This window comes from Hemiscyllium ocellatum, chromosome 7 (genome assembly GCF_020745735.1).
Source record: "Hemiscyllium ocellatum isolate sHemOce1 chromosome 7, sHemOce1.pat.X.cur, whole genome shotgun sequence".
NCBI lineage: Eukaryota > Metazoa > Chordata > Chondrichthyes > Orectolobiformes > Hemiscylliidae > Hemiscyllium > Hemiscyllium ocellatum.
The window spans coordinates 21,344,704-21,356,774 of record NC_083407.1 but is presented as its reverse complement, the minus strand read 5'-3'; the positions used below and the strand labels follow the sequence as shown (position 1 = coordinate 21,356,774).

The window sequence follows — 12,071 nt, the reverse complement described above, 5'->3', positions numbered from 1 at the left end:
ATCAATAATTTTCTATGGGAAAGTACATTACCAAATGTAATAATTAGATCAAATAAATTAAGATTTTTATGAAAACTACATGATCAAAGGCAATCAATATTTATGTGCAGTTAACTTTTAATATTATCCTGATTTATCAAATCTAATTGAAACAGATACTTTTCTTCCAAATCTCTATAAGTATTAAAATCTGGACGCAGATTGTTCAGTGAGCTGGTTCATCTTCAGACATTTCCTCACCATACTAGGTAACATCACCATGGCCTGCTTTTTTTTGTGTTTAGGTTTCTTTCGCTTTATTCCTTGGTAAACCCAAGGAAACCTAAACACACAAAAAGAAAGTGGGCCATGCCACCAATGCTTCATCCAGAGGCCCACTGATGTTACCCAGTGTGGTGATGAAACATCTGAAAACAAACCTTCCAGCTCAGCGAGTAAACCTACATCGAGAACCTCAACCTAAGCTGCAAATTGTCTCAAACTCACTGTATTATAAATTACAAGTAATCTATATTTAGCTAGATTATACAGAATTTTATTTCATCTCACCCTACCAATCTCTTTTTAATGGGCAATGTCAAAATGAATGGTTTGGAAAAATACCAAAGAAATTATAGTTAAGATTATGCAAAGACAACAAATCCTACCTTTCAGACATTGCAAAAACAATTCCCAATTATTTTACTTACCCTGCCCCTCTCTACTTGGGTGGTCAGCATGACAACTAGAGAGGATCCTTGCTCCCAAGTCATTTGCCAAAAATCTGGACAAGTGTTGGGTAAAGGCCCCTGACAAGCAATGTAACGATTTATTATACTGGAGGAAGGAATTTCCATCTGTAAAATTAAAAGGGGAAAAAATTACAGTTGGCTATAATCTTTGGCTATAACTCAATAATAATTCTTTGCTTTATCAGACTGTCATTTAATGATCCTGAAGTCCACATTTATCAATACTAATTCAATCATGCATAAATAAAAACCATATAAAACTCTACATCTGCCAACTTTTGATTATTTTCTGGACTTATTTGTTTTGCAGCTTCTTAACTTATTCTCTACTTTAGCATTTGCAAAGCACTTGATAATGGAAGCATGGGAAATTATTGTATAATTTATTTTCAGATAGCTAGAGATTCCTCTGGTTCCTGGTTGTAAATTCAATGACCCACTGCCAATCTACCAGTGAACGGAGTGATTTCAACATTAAAATTAGCTCCCACATATGTACATACAAGCCATTTCAAATCTAAGCTGTTTATACACAATTGAGGTAATTGTGATGACTATATTTCTTGTGTCTAACTATCCTCCATATAAGGCTCCACATCAGAGTGTGAAGTGACTCATGAACTCAGAGAAGAGTGGTTATTAAAAATGCAGGATCAATCAATCAGAAACCTTTAGAATACACCATTGAGGAAAAATTCCATTGACTCTGTCTACACTTCCCACTGCATCGGGAAAGCAGCCAAAATAATCAAAGACACCTCCCACCCCAGCTATACTTTCTTCCACCTGGCAGAAGATACAGAACCTTTAAAACACGTAACAGATTCAACAACAACTTCTTCCCTGCAGATATAAGACTTACGACAAACCTTTCATACATTAAAGTTGATTTTCTCTCTGCACCTTCTCTGTAAGACTATATTCTGCATTCTATTACCTGGACGTACTTATGTAAGATATAATTTGCCTGGATAACATGCAAAATGTCTCTAAATGAACACTTAATACAGGACAAGCTGGAAATATCTGAAGGATCACAAGGTAGTTTTAGATGAGATCGGCCATTCATTTCATCTTAGTTTATGATCTCACAGAGATAGGAAAAACAGGTCCATTTCGGCAATCAACATCAAGAAATCTTAGTATAAAAAATTTGAGAGACATGGTCAATAAAATTAAGCAACATTAAAAAACTTGGCGACAGCAATATCAAAAGACTTGTCATCCATATCTTTTCCCCGGGATAGGGGAGACCAAAACTTGAGGGCATAGATTTAAGGAGACTGAGGAACGATTTAAAAGGAAACTAAGGGGTAACTTTTTTGTGCAGAGGGTGGGGTTTGTATGGAATGAGCTGCCAGAAGAATTTAAAAGGAATCTGGATGGATATATGAATAGAAAGGGTTTGGTGAGATACAGGCCAAATGCTGGCAAATGAGACTAGATTAGGTTGGGATATCTGGTCGGCATGGACATGTTGAATTGGAGGGTCTGTTTCTGTGCTGTGTATCTCTATGTCCCCACATGATCAAAGACAGAACAAAATGTTGAACTTCTCATTTTCAAAAATGCAAACTCCCCAATAAACATTCATCTAGTTATCTGGGAAAATCAAATTGTCTGCTGTGAAACATTTCAGCAATGCAGCAAATAACAATATAATGTGATTTATTTGGCTGTATTAGTTTCCAAACCCTCAATGCACAGGTTTTGTTCCGCTAGGGCCACTTATCTACAGATCTCGTGAAAGACTTGATCCAAACTTTGAAAAATAAATGAAATTTAGAGGTGAGGCAAGGATGATTGACACCTTAATGCAATGGCAGCATCCGACTGAATGCGATTTCATGGAGCCCTGGCACACATTTACTTGAAACTTAAAACAAACTCCATAGGATGATTGCTGATTGAAATTGTTTAAAGTCAATCCTATCAGTCTCAGAATATTGTTGGAATTCCGCTAAGTCCAACATTATTAATCAGAAGTGGAGATATTCACTGATGAGTTACAATGTTCAGCATCATTTAAGCCTCCTCAGACGCTGAAACATTCCATGATGGTACTAAGCAAGATTCGGAAATCACCCTAACTTGGGCTGATATGCAGGGAATGTGCGTGTCACTCAAGTGCTAGGCAATGATCATCGCCAACATATTCAACAGCATTACCATCACTGCTTTCCCTCTGAGAATCCATACAGAGTGGAAGCAGACCATTCGGCCCAACAAGTCCACACCAGCCCTCTGAATAGCATCCCACTCAGACCGATTCCCTTGCCCTATAATCCTATGTTTCCCCTGGCTAATGCACCTAACCTACACATCCCTGAACAATATGGGCAAGTTAGCATGGTCAGTCTACCTAATCTGCACATCTTTGGACTGTGGGAGGAAATTGGAGCACTCAGTGGAAACCCACACAGACTTGGGGAGAACATGCAAGCTCCTCACAGACAGTCGCCAATGGATGGAATCGAACCCAGGTCCCTGATGCTGTGGTGCAGCAGGGCTAACCACTGAGCCACTGTGCCACCCTCTTCACTTTCCATCAACACCCAGTAGCTTCATCGACTTATTGAAACCAGCCATATAAAAATTATGGCTGCAAGAGAAGGTGAGAAGCTGAAGATTCTGTGCAAAACATCTCCTGACTCTTCAAAGTGCATGTACCATCACCAATGCACCAGTCAGAACTTAAAAAGTGTCATTACAAATTCAAAACAATAAGTGGACAATTAGAAAATACTGATATATTTCTCAACAGGACCCGAATGTTACATGGTGTACAACTTTAAATTCATATTGTTCTACTCACATTAATATAATTTGCATTAATGTAGTCATCTGTACCCTTTAGAATAACCCGTGTTGCATCATCTGTAAGAAAAGTAGAGAGGTTGGTAAGTTCATATAATAGGAACATTTACATCATATACAGGAAAAAAATTAAACATTGTTGGGAAATATCAGGTTTTGTCATAGACCAGAAGAGTTGCATGTTATAATAGGCAGAAAGTGCATGAGAACAAAAGATACAGGTACGATCTATATAAGTAAAATACAGAATTATGGTTGTTGCGTTTTTTATTTCTCAACTTTGACTACCAACGTAAGGAGGTACAACATCGTACAGAACAAAATAAAGGCACTGAACCATTTCATCGTGTTCTTCAAATCACATTGCAATAAAGTTCACTACATCAAACAGACCTTAATATTGAACTTGCTCAGAAAAAAACGATTATGGGATCAAATGAAGGGGGTCTATACAGGAGGTCTGGCATACATTGATTCCAGACGTATATAGCAATGTAGTTGACTTTCAAATACCCTCTGAAATAGCTGAGTAAGCCACTCAGCTTTATTAATCACTATGAAATCTCAATAAAGAAATGAAACTAAACAAACCACTTGGCATCGACCTAAGCACTGGATAAGACAAAAGGTAGAAACAGTCCTATCAACCCTGCAAAGTCCTTCCTACTATCATCTGCAGGCAAGTGCAAAATTTGGAGAGCTGTCTCACAGGCTAGGTCTGTCACCTACTCCCTCACCTTCATCCACCTATCACTTTCTGTTACCCACACCAAAACCACCGCCCATTTAACTCTCAGCCTGGCCCACAAACCTTATTCTTGATGAAGGGCTTATGCCCAAATCATCGATTCTCTTGCTCCTCGGATGCTGCCTGAGCTGCTGTGCTTTCCCAGCAACACACTCTGACTTCCAGCATCTCTAGTCCTCACTTTCTCCTGTCTCACGGGCTAGTCAAGAAACCGCCTCATGGAATTATAGCTTACAGACAAATGTCCCAGATAATACAATCACCATCCCTGGATATGTTCTGTCCTACTGTTAGGGCAGACCCTGGACAGGTGGCAGCACAATGGTACACAGTCGGGAGAGAGTTTTGTTGGGGATCCTCAACATTGACTCTAAAATCAATGAGGTCTCATGGTTTCAGATTAAACATGGGCAAGTAAGTTTCCTGCTGATTATCACATACTGCCCTAAGTTGATGAATCAGCACTCCTCCATACTGAGCAACACTTGGACGAAGTACTGATGTTACAAAATGTACTCTGGATGGGGGATTTCAATATCTATCACCAAGAACGGTTCAGTAGCAGCATTACTGATGGAGCTAGTCAGGGAAACTAGAGGACATAGCTGCTAGACTGGGTCTGTATCAGGTAGTGAGGGAACAGAGAGAAAAACAGAGTTGACTTCATCCTTACCAATCTGCAGACTGCAAATGCATCTGTCATGACAGTATCAGTTAGAGTGGCCATTGCACAAGAGTGGAGACAACGTCCCACCTTCATGTTTAGAATATCCTGTATCATGTTTGTGTGGCACTATCACAATATTAAATGGGACAGACACTGAACAAATCTAGCAACTCATGAGTGGGTATCCATGGGGTACTGTGGGCCATCAATAACAGCAGAATTGCAACCAAGCAGAATCTGCAATTTCAAGACATGTCGCTCCAGGACATCTCGACAGGAGTTCCTCAGGATAGTGTTGCAGACTCAACCATCAACTGCTTCTTCAAAGAGTTTCTCTCCATCAGAAGAGGGGAAATTTGCTAATTATTCCAAAATATTCAGTACAACTTGTGACTCCACTGACACTGCAGCAGTCTACGTTCAAATGCAACCAGATCTGGACAACAGCCAGGTTTGGGCAGACAAGTGGCAAAATGTATTCACGCCAAACAAATGGCAGGCAATGATAATGTCCAATGAGACAAAATTTAACCACCGCCCCTTGTCATTTGATGGTGTTACCATCACTGAATCCCCATCATCAACATCCTTGGGGGTTACCATTAACTAGAAACTCAACTTGACCTATCTCATAAACACAGTAGCTACAAGAGCAGATCAGAGGCTAGGAATAATGCAGTGAGTAACTCACCTCCTGATTCCCCAAAACCTGTCCCCAAAGCAAGGCACAGTCAGGGATGTGATGGAATGCTCCCCACCTGACACCATCCAGGTAAAAGGAGCCCACATCCACAAGTATCCACTCTCTCCACGATCAAAACTCAATTACAGCAGTGTCATAGTCATAGTCATTGAGATGTACAGCATGGAAACAGATGCTTCAATCCAACCTGTCCATGCCGATCAGATATCCCAACTCAATCTAGTCCCACCTACCAGCACCCGGCCCATATCCCTCCAAGCCCTTCCTATTCATATACCCATTCAAATGCCTCTAAAATGTTGCAATTGTCCCAGCCTCCACCATATCCTCTGGCAGCTCATTCCATACACGTACCACCCTCTGCATGAAAAAGTTGTCCCTTAGGTCACTTTTATATCTTTCCCCTCTCACCCTAAACCTATGCCCTCTAGTTCTGGACTCCCCGATCCCAGGGAAAAGACTTTGTCTATTTATGCTATCCATGCCCCTCATAATTTTGTAAACCTCTATAAGGTCACCCCTCAGCCTCCAACGCCCCAGGGAAAACAGCCCCAGCCTGTTCAGCCTCTCCCTATAGCTCAAATCCTCCAACCCTGGCAACATCCCTGTAAATCTTTTCTGAACCCTTTCAAGTTTCGTAACATCTTTCCGATAGGAAGGAGACCAGAATTGCACGCAATATTCCAACAGTGGCTTAACCAATGTCCTGTATAGCCGCAACATGACCTCCCAACTCCTATACTCAATACTCTGACCAATAAAGGAAAGTATATCAAACGCCTTCTTCACTATCCTATCTACCTGTGATTCCACTTTCAAGGAGCTATGAACCTGCACCCCAAGGTCTCTTTGTTCAGCAACACTCCCGAGGACCTTACCATTAAGTGTATAAGTCCTGCTAAGATTTGCTTTCCCAAAATGCAGCACCTCGCATTTATCTGAATTAAACTCCATCTGCCATTTCTCAGCCCATTGGCTCATCTAGTCCGGATCCTGTTGTAATCTGAGGTAACCCTCTTCGCTGTCCACTACACCTCCAATTTTGGTGTCATCTGCAAACTTACTAACTATACCTCTTATGCTCGCATCCAAATCATTTATGTAAATGACAAAAAGTAGAGGTCCCAGCACCGATCCTTGTTGCAATCCACTAGACACAAGCCTCTGGTCTGAAAAACAACCCTCCACCACCAGCCTCTTTCTTCTACCTTTGAGCCAGTTCTGTATCCAAATGGCTAGTTCTCCCTGTATTCCATGCGATCTAACCTTGCTAATCAGTCTCCCATGGGGAACCTTGGCGAATGCCTTACTGAAGTCCATACAGATCACATCTACTGCTCTGCTCTCATCAATCTTCTTTGTTACTTCTTAAAAAACCAATCAAGTTTGTGGGACATGATTTCCCATGCACAAAGCCATGTTGACTATCCCTAATCAGTCCTTGCCTTTCCAAATACATGTACATCCTGTCCCTCAGTGGTGTACTATTTACTAGGTGCATTGCAAAATTTCACCAAAAATCTTTAGATAGTACTTTCCATGCCTACAATTACTTCCAGCTAGAAAGACAAAGGCAGCAGATACATGGGAACACCATCACTTGCAAGATCCCTCCCCGCCCAAGCCACTCACCACCTTGAGTTGGAAATATCTCTTTGTTCCCTCACTGTCACTGGGTCAAAACCCTAAGCTCTAAGGGCATTGTGGGTCAACCTACAGTATGTAAATTTATAGAGTTATAAGGCACAGAAATAGACCTTTCAGTCCAACTTGTCAACACTGACCAGATATCCTAAACTGATCTCATCCCATTTGACCGGATTTGGCCCATATCCCTCAAATAATTTCCTACTTAAGACCCCTACAAAATGCCTTTAAATGTTGTAAATGTACCTGCTTCCATCACCACCTCTTGTTGCCTGTTCCATACATGCACCACCTTCTGCGTGAAAAAGTTGCCTTCAGGTCCCTTTTAAATCTTTCACCTCTGACCTTAAGCCTATGTCCTCTAGTTTTGCATCGGTCTATTCTGCGAGAAAGACCATGACTATTCACCCTGTACATGCCCTTCATGGTTTAATAAACCTCTATAAGGTCACCCTTCAGCCTCTGATGCTCCAGGGAAAATATCCCAGTGTATTCAGCCTCTTCCGATAGTTGAAACCCTCCAATCTTGGCAACATATTTGTAATTTTTTTTAAAGAATCCCTACAGTGTGGAAACAGGCCCTTTAGCCCAACAAGTCCACACCAACCTTTTGAAGAGTAACGCACTCAGACCCATATCCTATTGTCCCATATTTTTCCCTGAATAATGCACTAATCTACACATCCCTGAATACTATGGGCAATTTAGCATGGCCAATCCAACTAATGACAATGCATTATGAAAAATATATTGTTCTACTGTTTTCATTTATGTTAGATATTAGAACTGTAAGTCTTGGGTTGGGAATTCTTACTGTGTCATACACATAACAATGAAAAACTTAAAACTGAAACTTTTAAGTAAGTATGCAGTGGTTTCCAGAAATGCATCATCTTCTTAAATTGGAGCATTCTTGTATTAAACAAGTCCAGTGATATCAGACAGTACAGTTTAGTCAAGTCTGCTCCAGACATTGAAAAAAAATCACTTTACTATTTTAACTGTATTTTCCAGCACTTGGCCTACAGCTTTGCATGCCCTGGCATCAGAAGTGCACATCTAAATACTTCTGAAATGTTATGAGGGTTTTTGCCTCCACTACCCTTATAGACAAAGATTTCCAGATACCCATCACCATGTATGAGAAAAAACTCTGTCTCATCCCTTCCAAACCTCCTGCCTCTTACCTTAAATCTCTGTCCCCAATCATTGATTGGAAAATCCCATTTTCCACCTAGGGAAAAAGTTCCTTCCTATCTACCCTGTCTATACTCCTGAAATTTTATACATCTCAATCACGTACTACTCTTTTGGTCTCCTCTGCTTGAAGTAAAATAAACTCAAGTCTTATCTGATTTTTCTTCATAATTAAAACTTTCCAACCCAGGCAACATCCTGATAAAGCCCTACTGCACCCTCCCCAATGCAAACAAATCCCTTCTATTATGTGGATTCCAAAACCGTATGCAATATTGTAGCTTTGGCCTAACCAATGTTTTATACAGTTTCAGCATCACCTCCATGTTTTTAAATACTACGCTTGGCTAATAAAGACAAGTATTCCATATGCCCTCTTAACCACTTTATCTACCTGTCCCATGGATCCGAGGTAATGCCAGAGTTCTACCATTCATCGTGTATTCTCTTATCTTGTTTGTCCTGCCCAGGTGCATCAGCTCACATTTATCTAGATAAAGTTCAATTTGCCACCGATCAGATCATCTGAACAGCCATCCATATCCTCATGTAATCTACAGCTACCCTTCTCACTATTTACCACACCACCAATTTTTGTATCATCTGCAAAGTTACTGTTCAACCCTCCTACATTCAAGTCTAAGTGATTTATATATATCACAAATAGCAAAGATCCAAATATTGATCCTTGAATAATGCATTCTACCATTACCATCAAGGTAGGAAATCAAGTTTAGTTCAATGAAGAGTACAGGACTCCATGCCAGGAGTAGGATCAGACATACCTAAAAATAAGCTTTCCACTTGGTGAAGCTACAACACAGGACAACTTTTATGGCAAACACCAGAAACAGCATGCAATTGACAAAGCTAAGCAATCCCATAAGTAACGAATCAAATCTAAGTTCAGCAGTCGTACCACATTCAGTGTGGAATGATAATGGTCAATTAAACAACTCATTGAAGGAGACTCCACTAATACCCCCATCCTCATTAGTGGGCGATACAGTGCATCAGTGCAAAAAAAAAGGTAGTATTTGCATTTACCTTCAGCCACAAAAGACAAGTGCATGATCAATTTCAGCCTCCTTTTGATAACTGAGCATCACAATGTCAGTCTTCAGCAAACTTAATTCATTTCATGTGATATTAAAGCATTAGATATTGACGACGGGACTGCAGCAGTTCAAAAAAGCAGCTCACACAATTTCCTCAAGGGTAACTAGGAATGGGTAATAAATGCTGGCCAGCTAGTGACACCCAAGCCCCAAGAGTGAATTAAAAGAAAAGATGAGGAACATCTTCACTCAGGGGGTGGTGTATCTTCGTAACTCTCTACCTCAGATGGCTATGGAAGCTCAGCCAATAAATTAGTTCCCAAGAAACAATGATGGATTTGCAATTACTAATGACATCAAGGGATATGCGTATTGCAGGGGAACATGAACACACTATCAGCCATGATCTAGAATGCCAGAGCAGGCTTCCAGGGCTGAATGATCCATTACTGCTTCTTTGTTTAAAATGCGTCACCTACAATTTCCACCATACTTTTGGTTCCTTCATACAATTCATGTATATCCATTGTTCAAAAATTACAGAATCAGAAGTCATCACAAGAGATAGTGCCTTTTTTTTCTAAATTTAGATGCACCCTATTAAACACTAATTCATCACAAGAATTAAATTGTGGAAAACAGCACTGTTCTTTCACATTTAATAACATTTCACATGACAAATGATCTATTGTACCTTTAGTCAATAGAAGTATGTACAATTACATACATGACATTTAAGTACTATTGGACTAAGAAGGCATTTCCCTTGCATAAACATGTTGGGATTAGAAATTCTATAGGATTTTAAGAGGTTTACAACATGATTCAGAACAGAGGACTTTGGTTTTCCCTGGGAATTATAAAATAAACACATATTGTGTCATAATCCTAACACAGAAAGACTTCTCTGTAGCAATATTTTGCTAATTATAAATACCTCAGTTGCACAGACAATTTAAAACACATTATACTCACAAGGTGAGATATCTCTATATCTGTTTTTGGAAATGTTGAGAGGTAACTTGGCACATGACATTGTCATTCCAGGCTTTTTTCTATACAGTTGCTGTAAAGGAAATAAAAGGATTGTTTAATCTTCAACAAACATTATACAGGAATTGACTGAGAATGATCAAAGTCCGTTTTATTCATCTTCAACCATTCTGATTCAACAATTATGGGACCGGTAACTAATTCTACAGTTAGCTATTTGCACATACTATCCTGCAATTTCTCTCAGCTTCACTGTTCAAAAATGCATTACTTACTTGACTCATTTCCAAGTGGAGAACCACCATCCCCACACACAACTGAAGTAGTTAAGGTGATTTTCAAACTTCAGGTAAATTGTGCAAGTTTTGACAGCACAGTGGCTCTGTGGTTGGCACTACTGCCTCACAGCACCTGGGACCAAGGTTCGATTCCACCCTTGGGCGATTGTCTGTGTGGAGTTTGCACATGTTCCCAGTGTCTGTGTGGGTTTCTGCCAGGTGCTCTGGTTTCCTCCTACAGTCCAAAGATGTAGGGGCTAGGTGAATTAGCCATAGTAAATGCAAGGATACAAGGATAGGGTGAGAGGTTGGATGGATGCTCTTCGGTTAGTTGGTGTGGACTCAATGGGCTGAATGGCCTTTTTCTGCACTGAAGGGATTCTATGATTCGATGACCAACAGGTCTGAGGACTGGTCAGAATTCAAAGAGCAGCAGAAAATATCCAAATGTTAACCACTATTAATAAATTAGAGCAAGAGAGGAAGCTAGCTAGAACATAAGAACAGCTAGCAAGGGTACCTAAGAAGGTAGAGAAGTGAAGTGACTGTTGGCCCTCCGAAGAGCGAGAAGGGGAGTTAATAGCGGATAAAGGAATGATGGAAGTCATGGATAAATATTTTGCTTCTGTCTTCAATATAGAAGAAAAACATTATTCTAGTTATAACTGTAAATCTAGAGGTTTAACACAAGAAATTTGGTGAAGATATAATTACTAGGGAATGATACTGAACAAATTGATGAAACTACAAGTTATAAGTCCCTGGATCCTGATAGATTTCAACCTAAAGTCTTGAAGTGATTGCCAACTGTGTGGAGATAAATTGGTGTTAACTCTTCAAAGTGTATTAGGTTCTGCAAAGATCCCATGAGAAAGAAAAGTAGCAAACAGAATGTTGCTTTTCAAGGAGGGGGGAGACAGAAAACAGAAAACTGTCCAAGATACCTTGACTTGGCTGTGGGGAAGGCGATGGAATTGACCATTATGGGCACAACTAGGCTACTATCAAAACTGATGGCAATTGAGAAAGTCAGTTTGGCTTTCCTGCCTAACCAATTGATAGGAACTCTTTGAAAAGTAACTTGCTCTGTGGATAAAAGATCAGCCCGTTGATATACTGTACTTGTATTTCCAGAACTCATTTGATAAAGTCCCATATCAAATGTGAATCTGCAAAGTAGGTGTTTATAGTGTTGGGATAACATACAAGCATGGATAGAAAATTGACTAGCT

The 12,071-nt window shown here is 40.0% G+C and overlaps 1 protein-coding gene across 3 annotated transcripts in view; it reads right to left on the bottom strand.

The window, feature by feature from the left end:
- ptpn4a (protein tyrosine phosphatase non-receptor type 4a) overlaps nucleotides 1-12,071 on the bottom strand; it is a 439,903-nt gene that overhangs the window by 29,102 nt on the left and 398,730 nt on the right. For all 3 annotated transcript variants that reach the window (XM_060827024.1, XM_060827026.1, XM_060827025.1), the window contains 3 exons: nucleotides 10,544-10,634; nucleotides 3,547-3,608; nucleotides 690-836 (listed from right to left, as the gene is read on the bottom strand). In XM_060827024.1, coding sequence (XP_060683007.1) covers nucleotides 690-836; nucleotides 3,547-3,608; nucleotides 10,544-10,634 — 300 coding nt within the window. The remainder of the gene's footprint in view (nucleotides 1-689; nucleotides 837-3,546; nucleotides 3,609-10,543; nucleotides 10,635-12,071) is intronic.